Source organism: Lontra canadensis, unplaced genomic scaffold (assembly GCF_010015895.1).
Source record: "Lontra canadensis isolate GAN:19392208 unplaced genomic scaffold, GSC_riverotter_1.0 scaffold31, whole genome shotgun sequence".
Lineage (NCBI taxonomy): Eukaryota > Metazoa > Chordata > Mammalia > Carnivora > Mustelidae > Lontra > Lontra canadensis.
The window spans coordinates 4,853,296-4,873,522 of NW_022631025.1; the positions used below are offsets into that span (position 1 = coordinate 4,853,296).

General features: G+C 34.8%; 1 protein-coding gene across 2 annotated transcripts in view; it reads right to left on the reverse strand.

The window, feature by feature from the left end:
- Positions 1 to 20,227, reverse strand: part of JAK2 (Janus kinase 2) — a 131,915-nt gene that overhangs the window by 48,284 nt on the left and 63,404 nt on the right. For both annotated transcript variants that reach the window (XR_004383716.1, XM_032866510.1), the window contains exons 4-6: positions 19,087 to 19,210; positions 10,935 to 11,052; positions 3,435 to 3,580 (exon numbers count right to left, since the gene is read on the reverse strand). Coding sequence is in view for 1 of the 2 variants with exons in the window: in XM_032866510.1 (XP_032722401.1) it covers positions 3,435 to 3,580; positions 10,935 to 11,052; positions 19,087 to 19,210 (388 nt within the window). In the remaining variant the exon portion in view is untranslated. The remainder of the gene's footprint in view (positions 1 to 3,434; positions 3,581 to 10,934; positions 11,053 to 19,086; positions 19,211 to 20,227) is intronic.

The following is a 20,227-nucleotide window of genomic DNA, read 5'->3' on the forward strand; positions in this document are numbered from 1 at the left end:
CTTCAGGGTCAAGCCATACTGATTCTCTTCACTCTCCCTTCTGCTACAAGGCCTTTTCCATGAGTCTCTACACACTCCTTCACTCCCCTCTCTCTGTCATCAAATTCTACTCTTTTTCTCAGATCTTACAAGTCACACTTTTGTTCCTAACAATTATATATTTCTAAATAAATAGATATATGAAATCTAAAAAGTCTAGATAGCATAGAGGAGAGCCTCAGGAACTTTAGAATGAACACTGAAAAGACTTAAAAAATAGAATCAGAATACAAATGATTCTTGCTAAACTACTTCGGTAAAAAACATTAGTTACCAAGAGACTTACTAAATCCAAATACAATTTATATAAACATTTTACAAAAATGCAAAATATATAGTCACCAATGGCTACTTTTTAATAAGGCGTATTTGGATATAAAAAGAGGAGTTTAAAATAACAACATAAAACAAAGCTTTCTGCATTGATGCCTGGCATAAAGGACCAGACATGCTTCCTTTGGGAATACCAAAGGCATGTGTGGTTCTTGAACACGGTGAATCCACTTCAGCATCATGCTTTCAGAACCAGACTTGTTAAAAACACTAAAATTTTTCTAAGAGAAAGGTTAACTCTTGAAGCATAAAACATTTTTTTCTCATGCTTTTCTTATATTGAGGGGTTTTTTTAAGATTATTTATTTATTTATTTATTTGACAGAGATCAGAAGGAGGCAGAGAAGCAGGCAGAGAGAGGAGGAAGCAGGCTCCCTGCTGAGCAGAGAGCCCGATGCAGGGCTCAATCCCAGGACCCTGGGATCATGACCTGAGCTGAAGGCAGAGGCTTTAACCCACTGAGCCACCCAGGCGCCCCTTATATTGAGTTTTTAAAGAATGCAAAAATTGAGGTTCCAAAAGGTTCTGAAATTGAGCTTTGGCTTAGAAACTGTATACTATTTTTTGTACTATAAAATGAAATCTGCAGCTTATTATTATAGTTAGAGTAGGCCATTAGAAACTCCATTATTATTTACTTAATTTTTTAGAAAGGGAGTCCAGTGAGATGAGGTGAGTAGCTCAGTAGCTATATAAATGGCCTTGGTCCTGGCCTAATGTTTACAAATTCAGCAGTCTCCTTTACACCCTTTGCATTTTCCAGTTCTCTTCTTCCCACCCGTTAGCAGACAGGATTTTAAAGAGCACATGAAGAATGAAAACACAAAAATTTTATCCTTTCCTTCATTTTCTGTGCTCTAATACCTAAGCCATAACGTTTAATTAGGAAGTGTCCTACAGAAAAGTATCTAATGCATATACATGCACAAAGAGGTGTGCACCCACACCCACAAACACAGCTAACACACAGGCACAGGCACACAAAGATGCACTTTACATGCATTTTTCTAAAGTCGGGGAAGGAATATGTATTTAATTATACTAATCAGAGATCCATATCCTACAGGGTTTTTCTGGGAACAAAACAGTGTATTTCATTCTGCCAACAACTAATCATTCATCTATTCTCCCATCAATCTTGAATATTTTAACACTGAGTGGAGTTTCTTGATTATTTCTCAAAAATAAGCATTAAATGTGAATTCAGAAAACATCAGTTGAGTTAAATTATTAAAAAGGCAAGCAAGGCATGCATATTTACTTAAGGAGAAATTATTCATCTAATATTAAATTGTCATGGCACAAGAAACAAAAAATAAATTACTTCAAAATCTAAACTTCTGTATTATGAATGACACTTTTAAGAAAGTGAAAAAACAGTCCAAAGAATGGGGAATATATTTGCAAATTATAAATATAGTAACTTTCATCTGAAGACTTGTATCCAAAATATGTAAAGAACCCTTACAATTCAATAACAAAAAAATCGTGAGTTGTTCATTTTAAATGAGTGAACTTTACGGTTATGGCTTAACAGATATCTGACAACAACAAGAATATCTAAAACCAAAGAGGAAACAGAAACTGATACCCTGCAGTGTGGGTATGTAACTGTTTTTAAGGCACTTAGCAAAGGAGTAACTAAAACGAGTTATTGAGAGAAAGATTTCAAGAAATACAGGGAGTTTTAACCAGATTCATAACACCCTCAAACTTCTAATCCTAAGTATGCAATATGTAAAACATGTATTTAGTCTTTAAACTTAAAAAAAAAACCTCAAAGAACTCTTATAATAATCATATACACCTTTAAAAACAGTAGAAGTCTTACAGCCATTAAAGCTGGGTTGTAGAAGTATTTCAAAAAATCCTGTTAGGCAAGACAAAATTCAATATGCACAAGAGTAATTTGGAGAATGTGGAGTGTGGAGCACTTATAAAAGAATCTGCTGGATCAGTTATGATATGAATAAGATCTAGGGATCTAATATAAAACACGGTGACTCTGATAAGACTGTACTGTAGACCCGAAATTTGCTAAGAGGAGTGTATAAATGTTCTCACCAAAAAAAAAAAAAAAAAAAAAAAACGGTAAGTAGGAAAGATAAATATGTGAGGCAACAGATGTGTTAATGAAGACGACGGTGAGTTCTTTCACCGTGTATACATAGAGCAAACCACCACAAAGTACACTTCCAATCACCTCCCAATTTTCTATGTCAATGACATTTCAATAAAGTGTAAAATTTTTAGGAAAATTCCCAGGAGAACTTGTGAAGATTTGTATAGGTGGGCTTTTCCCTCAGATTTACTGAATCCAAATTTTTGGGTAGCACTCAGAAATCTTCAATCTTAGCAGGCACTTCGTGTAATACTAATTCAAGTAAACTATGGGCCAATATTTGAGAAATACCGCTTCAGAATTATTTGAGACAAAACAGACAATTTGAGGATCTGCTATCAGAAATTATGCCTCCTGATGTTCTTTTCACTCCCCTAACTTTGCTTACCCTTTTTAGAATAAATGGATCAAAAAATTAATAGGTATGAAACATCTGTGATATTTCTGCAGTACTCCAACTTTCAATATTTTTTTTTAATTCTAAGATAAATCAGTACTGAGGACATAATGTACAATATGATCACTATAGATAACACCACTATAGGGTATATACTCAAGTTTTTAACAGAGTAGATCCTAACAGTTCTCATCATAAGGAAAAAATTTCTTTTTCTTTCTCTTTTTTATGTACCTATATGAGATAATGGACATTAACTAAACTTATTTTGGTAATTATTTCACAGATATATGTAAGTCAAATCGTGATGCTGTACACCTTAAACTTACACAGTGCTATATGACAATTATATCTCAATAAAACTAGAAGAAAAAAAGAAAAAATAAATCTGTCTCACAAAGTATGTGTTGTACACAAGGAAGAAAAGTTACCCATATGACTTTTAATTATAAAATTGGAAAGATTTGACACAGAAAATGCAATTAATTATAGAAAAACTCTAACTGTTCACGTTTATGTACATGGATTTGCATAAGGAAATACCTGATAGAGCTATAGATGTCCAATGGGGTCTGATCCTTCTCTTTGGCTAGTCTCATCATATCTAACACAGCCATTCCAAGACATTCTTCTTGTGTTTCATGAGTCACGGGTATTTTTATCCATCCATGTAAAAAATCATGCCGCCACTACAGGAAAAAAATTTAGAAGGAAATATCTCTTAAATTTCACTATCACGTTCAAATCTATTATATTGTAACCTATAATTTCTAGAACATATACATTTAAAAAAAAATCAACTCCTTCACTGATTTTCATTTTTCCATAAAATTTCAGTGAAAGTTTTTTTATCAATGGAAACTGAATACAGTACATATGATGTCAACCTATTTCCCTGCTTGTATCTCCAAATTATATCTTCTACATAAAAATCACCTAAATTAAGATAGATATTAGCTAATTAAATAAGTAGGGATATAGGGAACAGAAGACACAAAAAGAGTCTGAAAAAAATCCTATAACTTTATCATTATATATATAAAAATGAAGAAAAAGAAAAACAAGAAATTATAAGATTTTGGTCTAGATAATTTGGAAATGAGATTGAATATGTAATGGTAGAAAAGAATGTCAAAACATAAAAACCACCAATATTAAAAAAAATAGCAATTTTCTTGATAAGAAAGGTATTATCTAAAATATTAGCTAAAATAGCAATATTTAATCAAGGTTTTATTATTTTTGTAAAATATTTTATTTATTTATTTATTTGAGAGAGAAAGAAAGAACACAAGCTGGGGGGAAAGGGCAGAGAGAGAAGGAGAAACTTCCTGCTGAGCAGGGAGCATGACAACTTAGGGCTCGATTCCCAGGACCCTGAGATCATGACCTGAGCCCAGGGCAGACGCTTAACAGACTGAGCCATGCAGGCACCCCTTAAACAAGGTTTTAAACTGGGTAAGAGAAATACAGGGTCACTCTCTTTATTTCATGTATATATCTCCTTCCTTTTACTGTGATAACTTCTCTCATGAAATTAAAGTTTAACACAAATTCTGGAAAAATAATTTAATTAAAAAGAAAACGGGTGAGAGGAGTCAAGATGGCGGAGAAGTAGCAGGCTGAGACTACATCAGGTAGCAGGAGATCAGCTAGATAGCTTATCAAACCATTGCAAACACCTAAAAATCCAAGGGGAGATTGAAGAGAAGAAGAACAGCAATTCTAGAAACAGAAAATCGACCACTTTCTGAAAGGTAGGACCAGTGGAGAAGTGAATCCAAAGCTACGGGAAGATAGACCGCCGGGGGAGGGGCTGGCTCCGGCAAACGGTGGAGCAACGGAGCACAAAATCAGGACTTTTAAAAGTCTGCTCCACTGAGGGACATCACTCCAGAGGCTAAACTGGGGTGAAGCCCACACGGGGCCAGCGTGGCCTCAGGTCCCACAGGGTCACAGAAGGATCGGGGGTGTCTGAGTGTTGCAGAGCTTGCAGGTATTAGAACGGGGAAGCCGGCTACAGAAGCCAAGGAGTGAGCTCTAAGCTCGGGGTTATTTTGAACTGGTCGCAGGCTGGGTGAGCTCGGAGGGCAGCCAGAGGCCAGGGAAACAGGAGTGATTGGGCTCTTTTCTCTGAGGGCGCACTGAGGAGTGGGGCCCGAGCTCTCAGCTCTTCCGGGCCAGAGACTGGGCGGCCGCCATCTTCATTCCCGTCCTCCGGAACTCTACGGAAAGCGTTCAGGGGACAAAAGCTCCCGAAAGCGAACCTGAGCTGATTACATAGCCCGCCCCTGGTAAGGGCGGTGCAATTCCGCCTCAGGCAAAGACACTTGAGAATCACTACAACAGACCCCTCCCCCAGAAGATCAACAAGAAATCCAGCCTAGACAAAGTTCACCTACCAAGGAGAGCAGCAGAATTCCAGTGGAGGAGAAAGCAAAGCACGGAACTCATGGCTTTCTCCCCATGATTCTTTAGTCTTGCAGTTAATTTAATTTTTTTTTCTTCTGCTAATTTTTTTTTAACTTTTACCCTTTTCATTTTTAACGTTTTTTAACTAGTTTATCTAATATATATATATTTTTTCTTTTTTCTTTATTTGTTTTCTTTTTTCAATTTTTTTTTTCTAAACTTCTTTTTATCCCCTTTCTCCCTCCCACGATTTGGGGTCTCTTCTGATTTGGTTAAAGTGCATTTTCCTGGGGTCTTTGCCACCCTTTCAGTATTTTATTTGCTCCTTCATATACTCTTATCTGGCCAAAATGACAAGGCGGAAAAACTCACCACAAAAAAAAGAACAAGAGGCAGTACCGAAGGCTAGGGACCTAATCAAGACAGACATTGGCAATATGTCAGATCTAGAGTTCAGAATGACGATTCTCAAGGTTCTAGCCGGGCTCGAAAAAGGCATGGAAGATATTAGAGAAACCCTCTCTGGAGAGATAAAAGCCCTTTCTGGAGAAATAAAAGAACTAAAATCTAACCAAGTTGAAATCAAAAAAGCTATTAATGAGGTGCAATCAAAATGGAGGCTCTCACTGCTAGGATAAACGAGGCAGAAGAAAGAATTAGTTTTTTTATCAATGGAAACTGAATACAGTACATATGATGTCAACCACTATTAACCAAAACAAAAGCTTAATATTAGTAACATAAAGTTAATTCACGGAAGGAGTTAGATTTTGTTTTGCTAACATTTATCTCACCACACTTAGAGAAACGGACAAGTAAATTATTCTGATTAAGATAACTGATGGCTAACGCTGGAAAACAATATGAAGTTCCCTCAAAAAGCTGAAAATAGAGCTACCCTACAACCCACCAATTGCACTACTAGCTATTTACCCAAAGACACAGATGTAGGGAAAAGAAGGGGCACCTGCACCCCAAAGTTTATAGCAGCAATGTCCACAATATCCAAACTATGGAAAGAGCCCAGATGTCAATCGACAGATGAATGCATAAAGATGATGTGGTATATATATATATATATATATGTGGTATATATATATATATATATATATACATACACACACACACACACACACACAGGAATATTACTCAGCCATCAAAAAATAAAAACTTGCCATTTGCAACAACATGGATGGAACTAGAGGGTATTACGCTAAGTGAAACAGTCAATCAGAGAAAGACAATCATCATATGATCTCACTGCTAAGTGGAATTGAAGAAACAAGGCAAAGAGAGGAAAAAGTGAAACAAGACGAAACCAGAGAGGGAAATAAACCATAAGACTCTTAATCTTAGGAAACAAAGTGAGGGTTGCTGGAGGAGAGGATGGGGGGATGGGATAACTGAGGGATGGACACTAGAGAGAGTACGTGTTGTAACGAGAACTTGGTATTATATAAGACTGATGAATCACAGACCTGTATCCCTAAAACAAATAATGTATTCTATGTTAATTAACTGCATTTAAGTTTTTTAAAAAGGTAACTGATTGCTAGGTACATTCTTTTTTTTTTTTGTAAGATTTTTTATTTATTTCTTTGGCAGAGACAGATCACAAATAGGCAGAGAGGCAGGCACAGAGAGGAGGAAGCAGGCTCCCTGCCGAGCAGAGAGCCTGATGCGGGGCTCGATCCTAGGACCCTGAGATCATGACCTGAGCCGAAGGCAGAGGCTTAACCCACTGAGCCACCCAGGTGCCCCAAGATACATTCTTTTTAATACCTTGCTTTTGTTCCATTTTTTACATAGGACCAGAGTATAATAAATTATGATCATGAAGATATTCTGTGGAATTTATACCCAAAAGACAATAAATATAGGAAAAGCCATTAAGAGCAGCACTAAGAACATAATCAATCAAATGCTCATTAGAGAAAAATTACAATTGAAACAGAGTCCCAAATACCAAAGCATACTATTTTCAACTATTTTTAAACTTCCTTTAAAAAATGCAGGTGTACAAATGAAAACTGCCTTTAATTGTAACTATAGAAAAGTAGTTTTCCAGAGTTAAGAGTCTCCAGGAGGTGGGTGGAGGGGTGGGGTAACTGGGTGATGGGCATTAAGGAGGGCACGTGATGTGATGAGCACTGGGTATTATACACAACTAATGAAGCATTGAACATTATATCAACAACGAATGATGTACTATACATTGGATAATTTAAATTAAAAGAAAATTTTTTTAAAGATTTTATTTATTTATTTGAAAGAGAGACAGTGAAGGAGAACATGAAAGAGGAGAAGGTCAGAGAGAGAAGCAGACTTGCCATGGAGCCGGAAGCCCGATGCAGGACTCAATCCTGGTACTCCAGGATCATGACCTGAGCCGAAGGCAGCTGCTCAACCAACAAACCACCCAGGTGCCCCAATAGAAAGAAATTTTTTTAAAATAGTTTTTTATCTCGGTAGCTGACAACATTTGAACCAAAAAATTTTATCTGCATTCACCCAGAAAAATAAGAAAACTGTTACAGACACAAAATCAGAAATGAACCAAAGAAACAACATGGAGTGAATAGACATTTATTTTGCCAAGTATATGAAATTCATTAAGGATTGTTCACACGGCAGCAAATTATTTGCTGCATCGCCATATTTGATGGTATCAAGGCAATCCTCAGAAGAAAATGAATTTAAAAGGGATATCTAACTTTTGGCTTTTATTGGCTTACCTTTTCTAAATCCATCTTTCTATAGTAGTGTATTAACAGACTTCATAGTTCAGTGGCTGAACTATTTTTTTAGTTATTAAAAAATATCAACATAATCTTATACTCTGATGATGTCACTGGTCAAACACGCTTTATTCTATAAAATGCATATAATCCATCCTGTTATCAATATAATCTGGATAAGTTAATTACTACCTTATGTATTTTTCTGGGCACAGGTTTAGAGAAATAGAAACATTAAGAAATAGAAAAATTACATGTGGTATTTATTATCTATCTATTTAGTATTCTACTGTGAAATTATTTTGCTTTCCTAGATGAGAAAATCCTTCCTAGGAAGACAAAATTAGAAATTAGAAAATTAGAAAACTAGAAATTAGAAATCAATCATATTTTTTCTAAATCAAAAGTATTAGATACCACAGTTTTAGGGTAAATCAGATGAACAGTTTAGGAAAATTGTCTTATTAATGGGATTTAAACTAGCATGCCACCAAAATAAAATCAGTTCTTCAGCACAGATGATATAATATAATCATAAAAGCAACAGAAAGTCATAACCACATAGTATCTATTCTCAAAAGCCGCTCTCTCCTTCCTTTTCCAATGACTACCAAAAAAAGGAAGCTATATAAAAGTTGGGTGGTGGTCATATTATTTTTGACAAGAGCACCAGAACCAGTCAATAGAGAAAAGAGTCTTTTCAACAAGGGATGATGGAAAAACTGGATATGCACATGCAAAAGAATAAAATTGCACCTTACCTTACACCATCAACAAAAATTAACTCAAAACAGATAAAAGATCTAAACCTAAGGGCTAAAACAAAAAAACAGTTATAAGAAAATATAGGGGAAAAGCTTCATGATAGTAATGACTTCTTGGATATGACACCAAAAGCACAGGTAATCAAAAGAAAAAAGAAACAAATCTGTTTACATCAAAAATTAAAAACCTTTGGACATCATAGGACACATCAAGAAATGTGAAAGGCAACCGAAAGAATGGCAGAAAATATGTCAAATAGCTGACATGGGGTTAATATCCAGAATATATAAAGAACACTTACAACTTGACAACAGCCTGATTTTAAAATGGGCAAAGGAAGTTCCCCAAAGAAGATATTTAAATGGTCAAAAAGCTTAAGAAAAATGTTCAACATCAGTAACCACTAGGGAAATGCAAATTAAAACCACAGCAAGGTATCACTCCACACTCCACAGAATAGCTATCAGAAAAACAGAAAGTAAGTGTTGGCAAGGATGTGGAGAAATTGGAACACTTATGCACTGCTGGTGGAATGTAAAATGGGACAGATGCCAAAGAAAACAGTGTATCAGTTCGTCAAAAAAAAAAAAAAAAATTAAACGTAGAATTGCCAAATAATCCAATAATTCCAGTTCTAGATATATATCTAAAGGAACAGAAAGCAGGATCTTAAAGAGATATCTATATACCCACATTCATAGCAATGTTATTCTTAAGAGCCAAAAAGTGGAAGCAAGCCAAGTATCTATTAATAGATAAATGGATAAACAAAATGTGACAGATACAAAGGAATTTTATTCACCCTTAAAAGGGAGAAAATTCTAACACACGCAATGACATGAAAGACCTTGAAGACATTATGCTAAGAGAAATATGTCAGTCACAAAAGAGCAATCGCTGTATAATACCACTTATGTGAGGCACCCACAATAGGCAAATCCCCAGAGACAGAAAGTAGAAGTTGGCTGCCAAGGGGAGGGCACTGCAAGTTACTGTTTAACAGGTTTCAATCTAAAAAGTTTCAATCTAAATCTAAGTTTCAATCTAAAAAGAAGAAAAATGTTCTAAAGATGAATCAGGGTGATGGTTACACAACAATGTGAATGAGCTTTAACACCATCAATCTTTCCCCACCCAAAAAGGGTTAAAATGGCAACTTTTACTAAGTATATTTTACCAGAATAGAAAAAAAAAGTTAAAAAAAAAAAAAAGTTGCTTGTTCTCATACCCCCCAAAAAGGAATATTTATCAATGTGTTGCTCACAAACTGAACTGGTCTTCCTAGCATCTTAGAAATGTGAACCATGAGGATCTGTGGGATAATTTCCTATGATATTAGCAAATCTGATTCAGAACTCCTTAATCTGACATCTTTGGGATAACAACAGTATATCTTTACCCAAAAGCACTAATATCTTTTTTTTTCTTTAGTTTCTACTCCTCAGTTTTGTGGCACATAAAAAACAAAAATTATTTAATGACAGAATATTTCAATAACTGTTTAAATTAAGGTAATAGGTAAGAAAGCATTACAAAATGTTCAAATATACTATAAAAATTTCATATAACAGTATTAATAACAATTAATTAATTAATTAAGAAACAACCAGAACACGACTCTCAGATCAAGTAACAACAACCAGTCATCCTCTTATGAGGAATTAAACAACTACTGTAGCTTACTTTTTGTTTACTTTCCCACTTTCTTTACATTTTACTAACCACTAATTAAGTCTGAAATTATTCAGGAATTTTAAAAAGTTTCTCTGAGGAAATTTTACTATCTTATATTTCAGATACTCATATCTACATGAATCCTGTTGTATAACTCAATCTAAACTTTGTGAAATCCTTAAAATGTCCTAAAACACTAAAAAAAAAAAAAATTCAAAAGGGCCAATAAAGGGAACCATTTTAAAATAAATTCTATTATGTATAAGTTATGGGATTAAAAATTAGTGATAAGAAGACTCAACTCTGTTACCTTTCTGTGCCTGTTATCCAAGACAGAACATCAATTTTCCCACATATGAAGATTTTCCTGATGAAGAGCTATATACTACACAGCAAGATTCTTATCATTTAAGTAAGTAAGATAACATATGCAAGTAAGATAACATAATGATACCTGAGCAAAAAGGTAGGCCATGACAAAGTCGTCAAGAAGAGGAGCTTCAGCACCTCGAGATATCCCATACCGATAGGTTCTGTTGCTGCCGTTACAATACCAGTAAGGAAAGTAAAATCTAGGAGACAAAATATTCAATCAGCCTCAAATAGTTAAAATGTAAACAAAATGTATATGTACAACTACTTCCAGCATACTGAAAGGTATTATCCCATAACCAGAAAACACAGCTAACAGTGTTAAATACAATTTGGGGACAAAAGAAAATCTGAATAAGACCATAATAATGTAGACAGAAAATTAAGAAACACAAGTATAAAATCAATATGCTGCCTGCTTCTATGTGCAGAATGCAGAAGCAATAATAGGAAACAGAGAAATACAGAAATAAAATATTTAAAAATTTTAATATTAATATTAATATATTAATATTAAAATAATAATATTAATATTATTGGATTAATATTTCATATTAATCCAATAATATCAGTAAAGGAATTTGAAAAAATACTAATTTGGCAAGAAAACAAATAATTGCTTCTTCCTTTAAGGAAAATGGGGGTTATCACAGTAAGATATCACTTCATACTAGTCAGAATGGCTAGTGTCAAAAAGACAAGAAATAACAAGTGCTGGCAAAGACCTTCTATGCACTTTTGGTAGGACTGACTGTTAACTGGCATGGCCACAATGGAAAACAGTGTGGAGAGTCTCAAAATTTAAAAACAGAAGTACCATACACCTGGTTGTATAATTCCACTACTAAGTATTAGCCAAAGAAAATGAAAACACCCAATTTGAAATGACATAGGCACCCCTATGCTTACTGCAGCATAATTTACAACAGCCAAGATGTGAAAGCAACCTAAGTGTCCACCAAGAGAACAATGTATAAGGAAGGTATGGTGTATATACACAATGGATTATTACTCAGCCATAAAACAGAATGAAATTTTACCATTCACAACAACATGGGTAGACCCAAAGGGTATTATGCTAACTGAAACAAGTCAGAGAAAGACTAATATCATAGTTCACTTACATGGAGAATCTAAAAAGCAAAACAGATTAACAAAAAAGTTAAAAAGGAACAGACTAATAAATACAGAAAAAACAAACTGGTGGTTGTTGGGGGAAGGAGAGAATAGGTGAAATAGGTAAAGGGGAATTAAGAGGTACAAACTTCCAGTTGTAAAATAAAGAAGTCATGGGGATGAAAAGTACAATATAGGGAATACAGTCAATAATATTGTCGTAACTTTGTATGGTGATAGATGGCAACTACAGTTACCATGGTGAGCATTTTATAACGTGTATAATTGTCAAATCACTGTGTTGTCTATCTGCTGCTAATATGTCAGTTACACATGAATATAAATGAATGAATGAATGAATAAAATAGGTTAAAAACTTGTCCTTCAAAGAAACTAAAAATATTCTATATTGCTTTATTTACACCTTTACTGAGATAGTAATTCACATACCTTCAAGTTCACCCATTTCAAGCATACAATTCAATGTTTTTTACTATATATCTAGCACTGTACAAACATCCCCACAATCTAATTTCAGAACATTTTCATCCCCACTAAAAGAAACTCCATACCTATCAGCAGTCACATCCAAATCACTCCACCTACTCCCCAGCCCTGAATTCCCACTAGTCTCTCTATAAATTTGCCTGTTCTGAACATTTTATATAAATGGAATCATATAATATGTGGCCTTTTCTACCTTCTTTCACTAAGCATATGCTCAAGGACTATCCACCTTATAGCAAGTATTAGCACTTCATTCCTTTTTATTGCCCAGTTAATATTCCCTTGCATGGCTAAACCACATTTTGCTTCTTCATTCATCACTTGATGGACATTTGGGTTGTTTCCATCTTTTTGCTATTGTGGACACTGCTGCTAAGAACTATATGTACAACTGTGTGTGTGTGTGTGTGTGTGTGTGTGTGTGTGTGTGTGTTAGTCCTACATACATACTTAGGGATGGAATCGATGTATCATATGTTAATTCTATGTTCATCTTTTTGAGGAACAGCCAAACTACTTTAAAAAGTGGCTGTACTAGTTTGTATCTCCAAAAGCAACACATGATCATCTCAATAGTTCACATCCTTGCCAACACATGTGGAGAGTTTAGCTAAGTTAATCTTTGGTATTGTTGCCTTGGCATCCATTTAGCTAAGAGGCCTGCCGTGACCTTAAACTGACAACAGCCCCTCATGCACATGCATGCCCTAGAGAACAGCCTACTGAGTCACAGGCAAATACAAGTTTCTGATACAGCTTCCTAACAATCTCCCCTATCTCCCAGCACCTAACCCTTACTGAAGTCAGTAAGTCAGTAAGACACCCACGTGGCTTATCAAAGACCAGCTCTTTTGGCTTGAACTAAATTTGGAACCCCAAAACTAAAATTGGAACCCCACTCACAAACCCTAGTAAAGGCATGTGCCCTGGGTCCTGTGTCTCTGTACTCTGCCTTGATCTCCCCATATGGTCCCTGGAGGCCTGCAGGGTACTTCCTCCAGGACCTGTGGATAATATACTTTTCTACTTTGGTTTCTCTTGTGCTCTGTTGTTGAAGCATGGCTCACTATCTAGCACCCTGTGCTCTACATAAAAAGGGATAATTTGAGGGGCGCCTAGTGGCTCAGTCAGTTAAGTGTCTGCCTTTGGCCCAGATCATGATCCTCGGTGGTGGGATCAAGCCCCATGTCAGGGTCCCTGCCTGCTTCTTTCTCTCCCCCTGCCATTCCCTCTGCTTGTGTGCTCGCTCGCTCTCTTTTATTTATAGATAAATAATAATATTTTTTTAAAAAGGTAATAATTAGAAAAATTTATAACTTGTTATTGTCCATCTTTTATACCTTTGTCATCCTATTAGGGTGAAGTGGTATGCTGTTGTGTTTATGATTTACATTCCTCCTAAAGAATAATAATATTGAGCATCTTTTCATGTGCTAACTGGTTATCTGTATGTCTTATTTAGAAAAATGCTATTCAAACCCTTTGCCCTCATTTTCATTGGTTATCTGTCATTGTACTGTTGAACAAGAGTTCTTTATGTATTCCAAATATAAAACCTTTGTTAAATATGATTACAAACACTTTCTTTTTTCTGTGGGCTGTCTTTTCACATTCTTGACAGCATCCTTTGACGCACAAACATACCTTTTGACGAATCCCAACTAATCTATTTTTCTTGCATCACTTTAACTTTCAGTACCATACTGAAGGAACCACTGCCTAATCCTAAGTATACAAAGATGTACTCTTATATTGTCTTCTAAGAGTTTTACAGTTTTAACTCTTAGATTTAGGTCTATGATTCATTTTAAGTAAATGTTTTGTATGTAGTGTGAGTTAGTCATCTAACTTCATTACTATACATGTGAATATCCAGTTGTCCCAGCAGCATTTGTTGCATGAACTGTTCCCATGAACTGTCTTAGTACTCTTGTCAAGTATCAATCACCATAATATCAGGGATTACGTCTGCACTCTTAGTTCTGTTCCACTAACCTATGTACCTATCCTTAAGCCAATACCACGCTGTCTTAATTACTACAGTTGTGGAGTAAGTTTTGAAATTAGGAAGTGTAAATCTTCCAACTTTGTTCTTTTTCAAGAGTGTTTTGACTATTTCAAATCCCTTTGATATTTTTATATGAATTTTACCATCAACTTGTCTATTTCTACAGTAAAGACATTTAGGATTTCAATAGAGACTACTAACTACACAGATCAATTTGAAGAGTACTTCCATTTAACAGTATTAAGTCTCCTGATCCATAAACATGAGTTATCTTTCCATTTAGGTAAGTGTTTCTTTAAATTTTTTCAATGGGGCGCCTGGGTGGCTCAGTCAGTTAAGCAGTTGCCTTTGTCTCAGGTCATGATCCCAGAATCCTGGGATCCAGCCCCATGTCCCGCTCCCTGCTCAATGGAGAGTCTGCTTCTCGCTCTCCCTCAGTTGCTCCCCTGGTTTGTGCTCTTGCTAGCACTCTCTCTCTCTCTCAATAAAATCTTTAGAAAATAAATAAATTCCTTCAATGATATCTTACTTTTCTCAATGCATAGTTTTTGCACTTCTTTCGTGAGGCTTATCCCTAAGTACTTCTTCAAATGCTGTTGCAAATGGAACTGTTTTCTTAATTTCACATTTGCATTGTTTACTGCTAGTGTAGAGAAATACAACCAATTTTTATATATTGATCTTCTATCCTCCAACTGACTAAACTCATTTACTTAGTTCTAATAGTTTATTAATTCCTGAGGACTTTTTTTAACAAATTATTTATTTAGGGGGAGGGATGGACAGAAAGAGAATCCTCAAGCAGGCTCCCCACAGAGTATGGAACCCAACTCAGAGCTTGATCCTGGGACCCTGAGATCATGACGCAAGCCAAAATCGAAAGTCGGACACTCAACCAACCGAGCCACCCAGGTGTCCCTCCTTGGGATATTTTTATATGCAAGACCATATCATCTGTAAATAGAGATTGTTTTACTTCTTTGCCAATATGCGTGTTTTTTTTTTTTCTCTTTTCCCTGGCTAGAATCTACAGTATAAGGTTAAAAAGAAGTGGTAAGAATAGGTATCTTTTGTCTTGTTCCAGATCCCTGGAAGAAAGCAATCAGTCTTTCACCATCATGGATAATATTAGCTTTGGCATTTTTGTAGAAGCACTTTGTGAGACTGAGGAAGTTCCTTTCCATTCCAATTGCACTGAGTATTTTTATCATAATAGGGTGTTGGACTGTGTCAAAAGTTTTTTCTGTTTCAACGAGATGATCATGTGGTTTTGGTCCTTTAATAATACACTGCATTATAGTGATTGATTTGGGGATATTACAGCAACCTTATATTTCTTAGAATAAATCCCACATTATCATGGTATTTGATCCTTTTTAAATATTGCTGGATTTGGTTTGCTAGTATTTTGAAGACTTTTACACCTGTATTTGTAAGGAATACTGACCTATAGTTTTCATTTCTTCTGGATGTCTGCCTGGATTTAGTATTAGGGTAATACTGAACTCACAGAATGAGTTAGGAAGTGTTCCTTTCTTTTCATTTTTTTTTTGTGAATAATTGGTATTAATTTTTGTTAATGTTTGATAGAATTTACCATTGAAGCCATTTGGGCCCAGGCTTTTCTTTGTGGGAATTTTTAAACATTATTAATTTGATGTCTGTACTTAATGAGAGGCCCATCAGACTTTCTGTTTCTTCTTTTGGCAATTCCTATAGTTTGTTCTTTCTAGCCATTTGTTCACTTCATTTTGGCCATGTAATTTGTTGGCATTCAATTGTTTCCTGTGGTCTTTATTTCTGTAATGTCACAATAATTGATATTCTCTCTTCTTGATTTTTAATAATTTCAGCTTCTTTTTATCTTAATCAATCTAGCTAAAGACTTATCAATAGTGTTGATCTTTTCAAAGAACCAACTTTTTGTTTCTTGATTTTCTGTTGTTTTCCTTCCTCTTTCTCATTTATTTCTACTCTGATCTTTATTACTTCCTTCCTTTGACTTGCTTTGAATTCTACTCTTCTTTTTCTACTTTTTTAAGGTAGAATACTCTTGATTAGAGAACTTTCTCCTTTTTCACCACAGCTATGCACAGCTATGAATTCTCACCTAAGCACTGTTTAAACTGTGACTACAAGTGGGCATGTTCATTTTTAGTCCTATCATAGTATTTTCTATTTTCCCTTGTGATTTTTGTCTTTGACTAAGTAGTTATTTAGAACTGTTGTTAATTACCACATATTACTGAATTTTCCAGTTTTCCTTCTGTTAATGATTTTGAAATTAATTCTACTGTGGTCAAAGAACATACTTTGTATTACTCCAGTCTTTTAAAACTTAATTGAGACTCATTTTGAAGACTAACATGTGGTCTCTCCTACAGAATGTGATTGTTCTGTTGATGGGTGGAGTATTCTACATAAGCACATCTAGCTGGTTTATAGTGTTGCTCAAATCTTCCTTTATCTTGATCTTTTGTCTAGCTGCCCTATCCATTACTGAAAGTCATATATTGAAGTCTTCAACTACTAATGTGGAATTATCTATTTTTGCTTTCAATTCTGTCAGTTGTTGGCTTAATAGATTCTGGAGTTCTGTCATCAGATCCAAATTATAACAATTATAAACAAATATTATGTTTTCCTGACTCATTAACTCTTTTATCATTATAAAAAGTCCCTTCTTTGTGTGTTGTAACAATTTATTTTTCAATCAATCTTGTCTGATATTAATATTGCTGCGCCAGCTCCTTTTTGGTCACTGAAGGTCTGTTATATCTTTTTCAATCCTTTACTTTCAGTTTACCTGTGTATTTTAATGTAGAGTGTGCCTCTTATAGACAGCATGTAGGATAGGAAAAATACATGAATTTGATAAGAGAAACAATTTTTAATTCTTTTTTTTTTTAAAAGATTGTATTTATTTATTTGACAGAGAGAGAGAGAGAGAGAGCACAGGTAGGCAGAGAGGCAGGCAGAGGTGGGGGGGGAAGCAGGCTCCCTGCTGAGCAGAGAGCCTGATGTGGGGCTCGATCCCAGGATCCTGAGACCATGACCTGAGCCGGAGGCAGAGGCTTAACCCAATGAGCCACCCAGGTGCCCCCAATTTTTAATCCTTTTTTTTTGGTTTGTTTCCAATTTTTAATTCTTAAGAAGAGGTTAGCAAACTCTGCTTCACAGCCCCATTCTGGTCCACTGTTAAGTTTTTACAAATAAAGTTTTATTGGAACACAGTCATGCCCATTCATTTACTTACTAGTCATGGCTGCTTTCACACTATAATAATAGAACTGAATAGTTAGAACAGAGATAATATAGCCTAAAATATTTACTACTGGTCTTTTATGGAAAAAGACTGTAGACCTCTGCTCCACAGACCTTTTCAAATCAAAAGATACACTTGCTAATTGCAGAAAGTATAGTCATTACACAGAAAGTGAAAAAATATTCTTAATAAGATACTGATATTTTATCAATCATATGTAGCATGTTAGCATGCTTCTTTTAAATACAACTTTGTAAAGTCTTAAACCTGCATAGAAGTCTTATATAACTTTGGATAGATTTAATCCTAGGTACTTTGCATTTTTTGTTGCTACTAGTTATTTTAAATGACCTCTTTTCTGTATGTGGAGTATAGAAATAGTTGATTTTTTAACATACTGATCATATAGATCTAGCACTCTTCTGAATGCTTATTACTGATGCCTAAAGTTGTTTACATTATCTATGTTAACAATCATCTCAAAAAAATGACTCTTTATTTCTTTGTTCACAATTATTAAATATTTTATTCATTTTTCTTGTCTTACTGTACTTGTTAGGAACTCCACTAAAATCCTAAACAGAAGCAGTGGTGGTGGCTTTCTTTGTTTTCTATCTTGTTTTGATTTTACAGAGATTGCTTCTAACACCTTACCATTTGAGAATATTATTTGCTACCTGCTAAGGCTGTTTCTCTTGAGTCTTAGTTTTTTTTAAGGCTTCATTTTTTTCCCTTAAGATCATGAAGGAGTCCAAGTGCTTTTTTACTGTGCAACACTGACGCTGCAATGGAATGAATCTATTTCATAAAGCCACAGATCAAACTTATTTCTTTGTTTTAGCCTTTTGAGTAGAAAAGCATCTCTGGATTGTTCTATATTGGTACTACAGATGTCTATAAATTATGAAATGAATTAACTAATAATATGAGGCTGTAAATAAACACTGGCAAAATCATATATTTCCTTCACTTCAACTTTAAAAATTAAATTATTAAAAAGAGATGTGAGATTATATTTTATTGTACAAAACACTGAATTTCCTGGGAAACTAACAATATTCCAAACACTTGGGATTTTGTTAGTAAAGGCTATTCTCATCATTTTAAAATTTAATTTATAATCATAAGTGGTAAAGTAGCATCATCACTCTGAGCACCAGAAAAGCTCAGAGCAGTCTAGTGAAAAACTATATAAAAACATGTCTTCTGGTGGACAAAATATCTTAAATGAAGTTCTGATCTCTATTATGAAGTACCTTGCAATTTAAAAATATGTTTGATAATTTCTCTCACTTTGCCTTTTCACAATTAAATGAATCACTTTATTGGAGAAAGTACCTTATTCTGTAGAGTACATTGTGCCTGGTTGATTCATCTATATGGAAGACATGGTTGGGCGGATACCAAATCCTTTCTGTTTCACTCATTAAAGCAAACATACTATGATACACTGGTGTGATTCCTAGGAAAGAAGTAGAAAAAGAAATGATTACAGATACTAACAAGTACATTTATATAACACCCATTAATTTGTAATGGCATTAAAAATAACAACTCTTAATCAGCACAAATGCAGTAGCAGTTGATATCTTTTGGTTCAACATGGCTTACAACTGAATTCTTAATTAAATCTGTTTTCCCTACATTTTAAAATATGACTACTGGAACTATTTCAGATTTTAAAAAACATCTTAACCAATTTTTTTAGTTTTCTTACACAGAAAGGTCGATTAAAATTTGTGTGTAGTTTTAATTGATAATAAGGCTATCAACTGAAATATTTAGAGGTCACTGGATATGTTTAAGAGACTAGCACAGCAGTTTTATTTTTAAATGTCAAATTTTACACAGTGCGCTAGTAACTGTATCTTCTGCACTACTTAAACTTACAATGAAAAATTCTGAAAAACAATCTGAGGGTTTTGAAGGGGCGGGGGGTGGGAGGTTGGGGGATCCAGGGGGTGGGTATTGGAGAGGGCACGGATTGCATGGAGCACTGGGTGTGGTGCAAAAATAATGAATACTGTTATGCTGAAAAAATAAAATTTTTTTTAAAAAAAGGTGAAAATAAGAAAAAAACTGAAAAAAATAAATACAAGTCTAAAAAATAAAAAAAAATTTTAAATGTCAACTTAAATTGCAAGGGTATGCGATGTTTTTCAAAGATATTTTTAGGAGATATATTAACAAAGGTTTGAAGGCTATTGAACTTTTAATTTTTTAATTTTAATTTTTTTATTTTTTAAATTTATTTTTATTATTTGGCAGAGATCACAAGTAGGCAGAGAGGCAGGCAGAGGGGGAGGAGGAAGCAGGTTCCCCGCTGAGCAGAGAGCCCGATATGGGGCTCGATCCCAGGACCCCGAGATCATGACCTGAGCCAAAGGCAGAGGCTTAACCCACAGAGCTACCCAGGAGCCCCGGCTATTGAACTTTTTAAAAAAATATATGAAACAGCAAAGCCACACAATTAATTAAT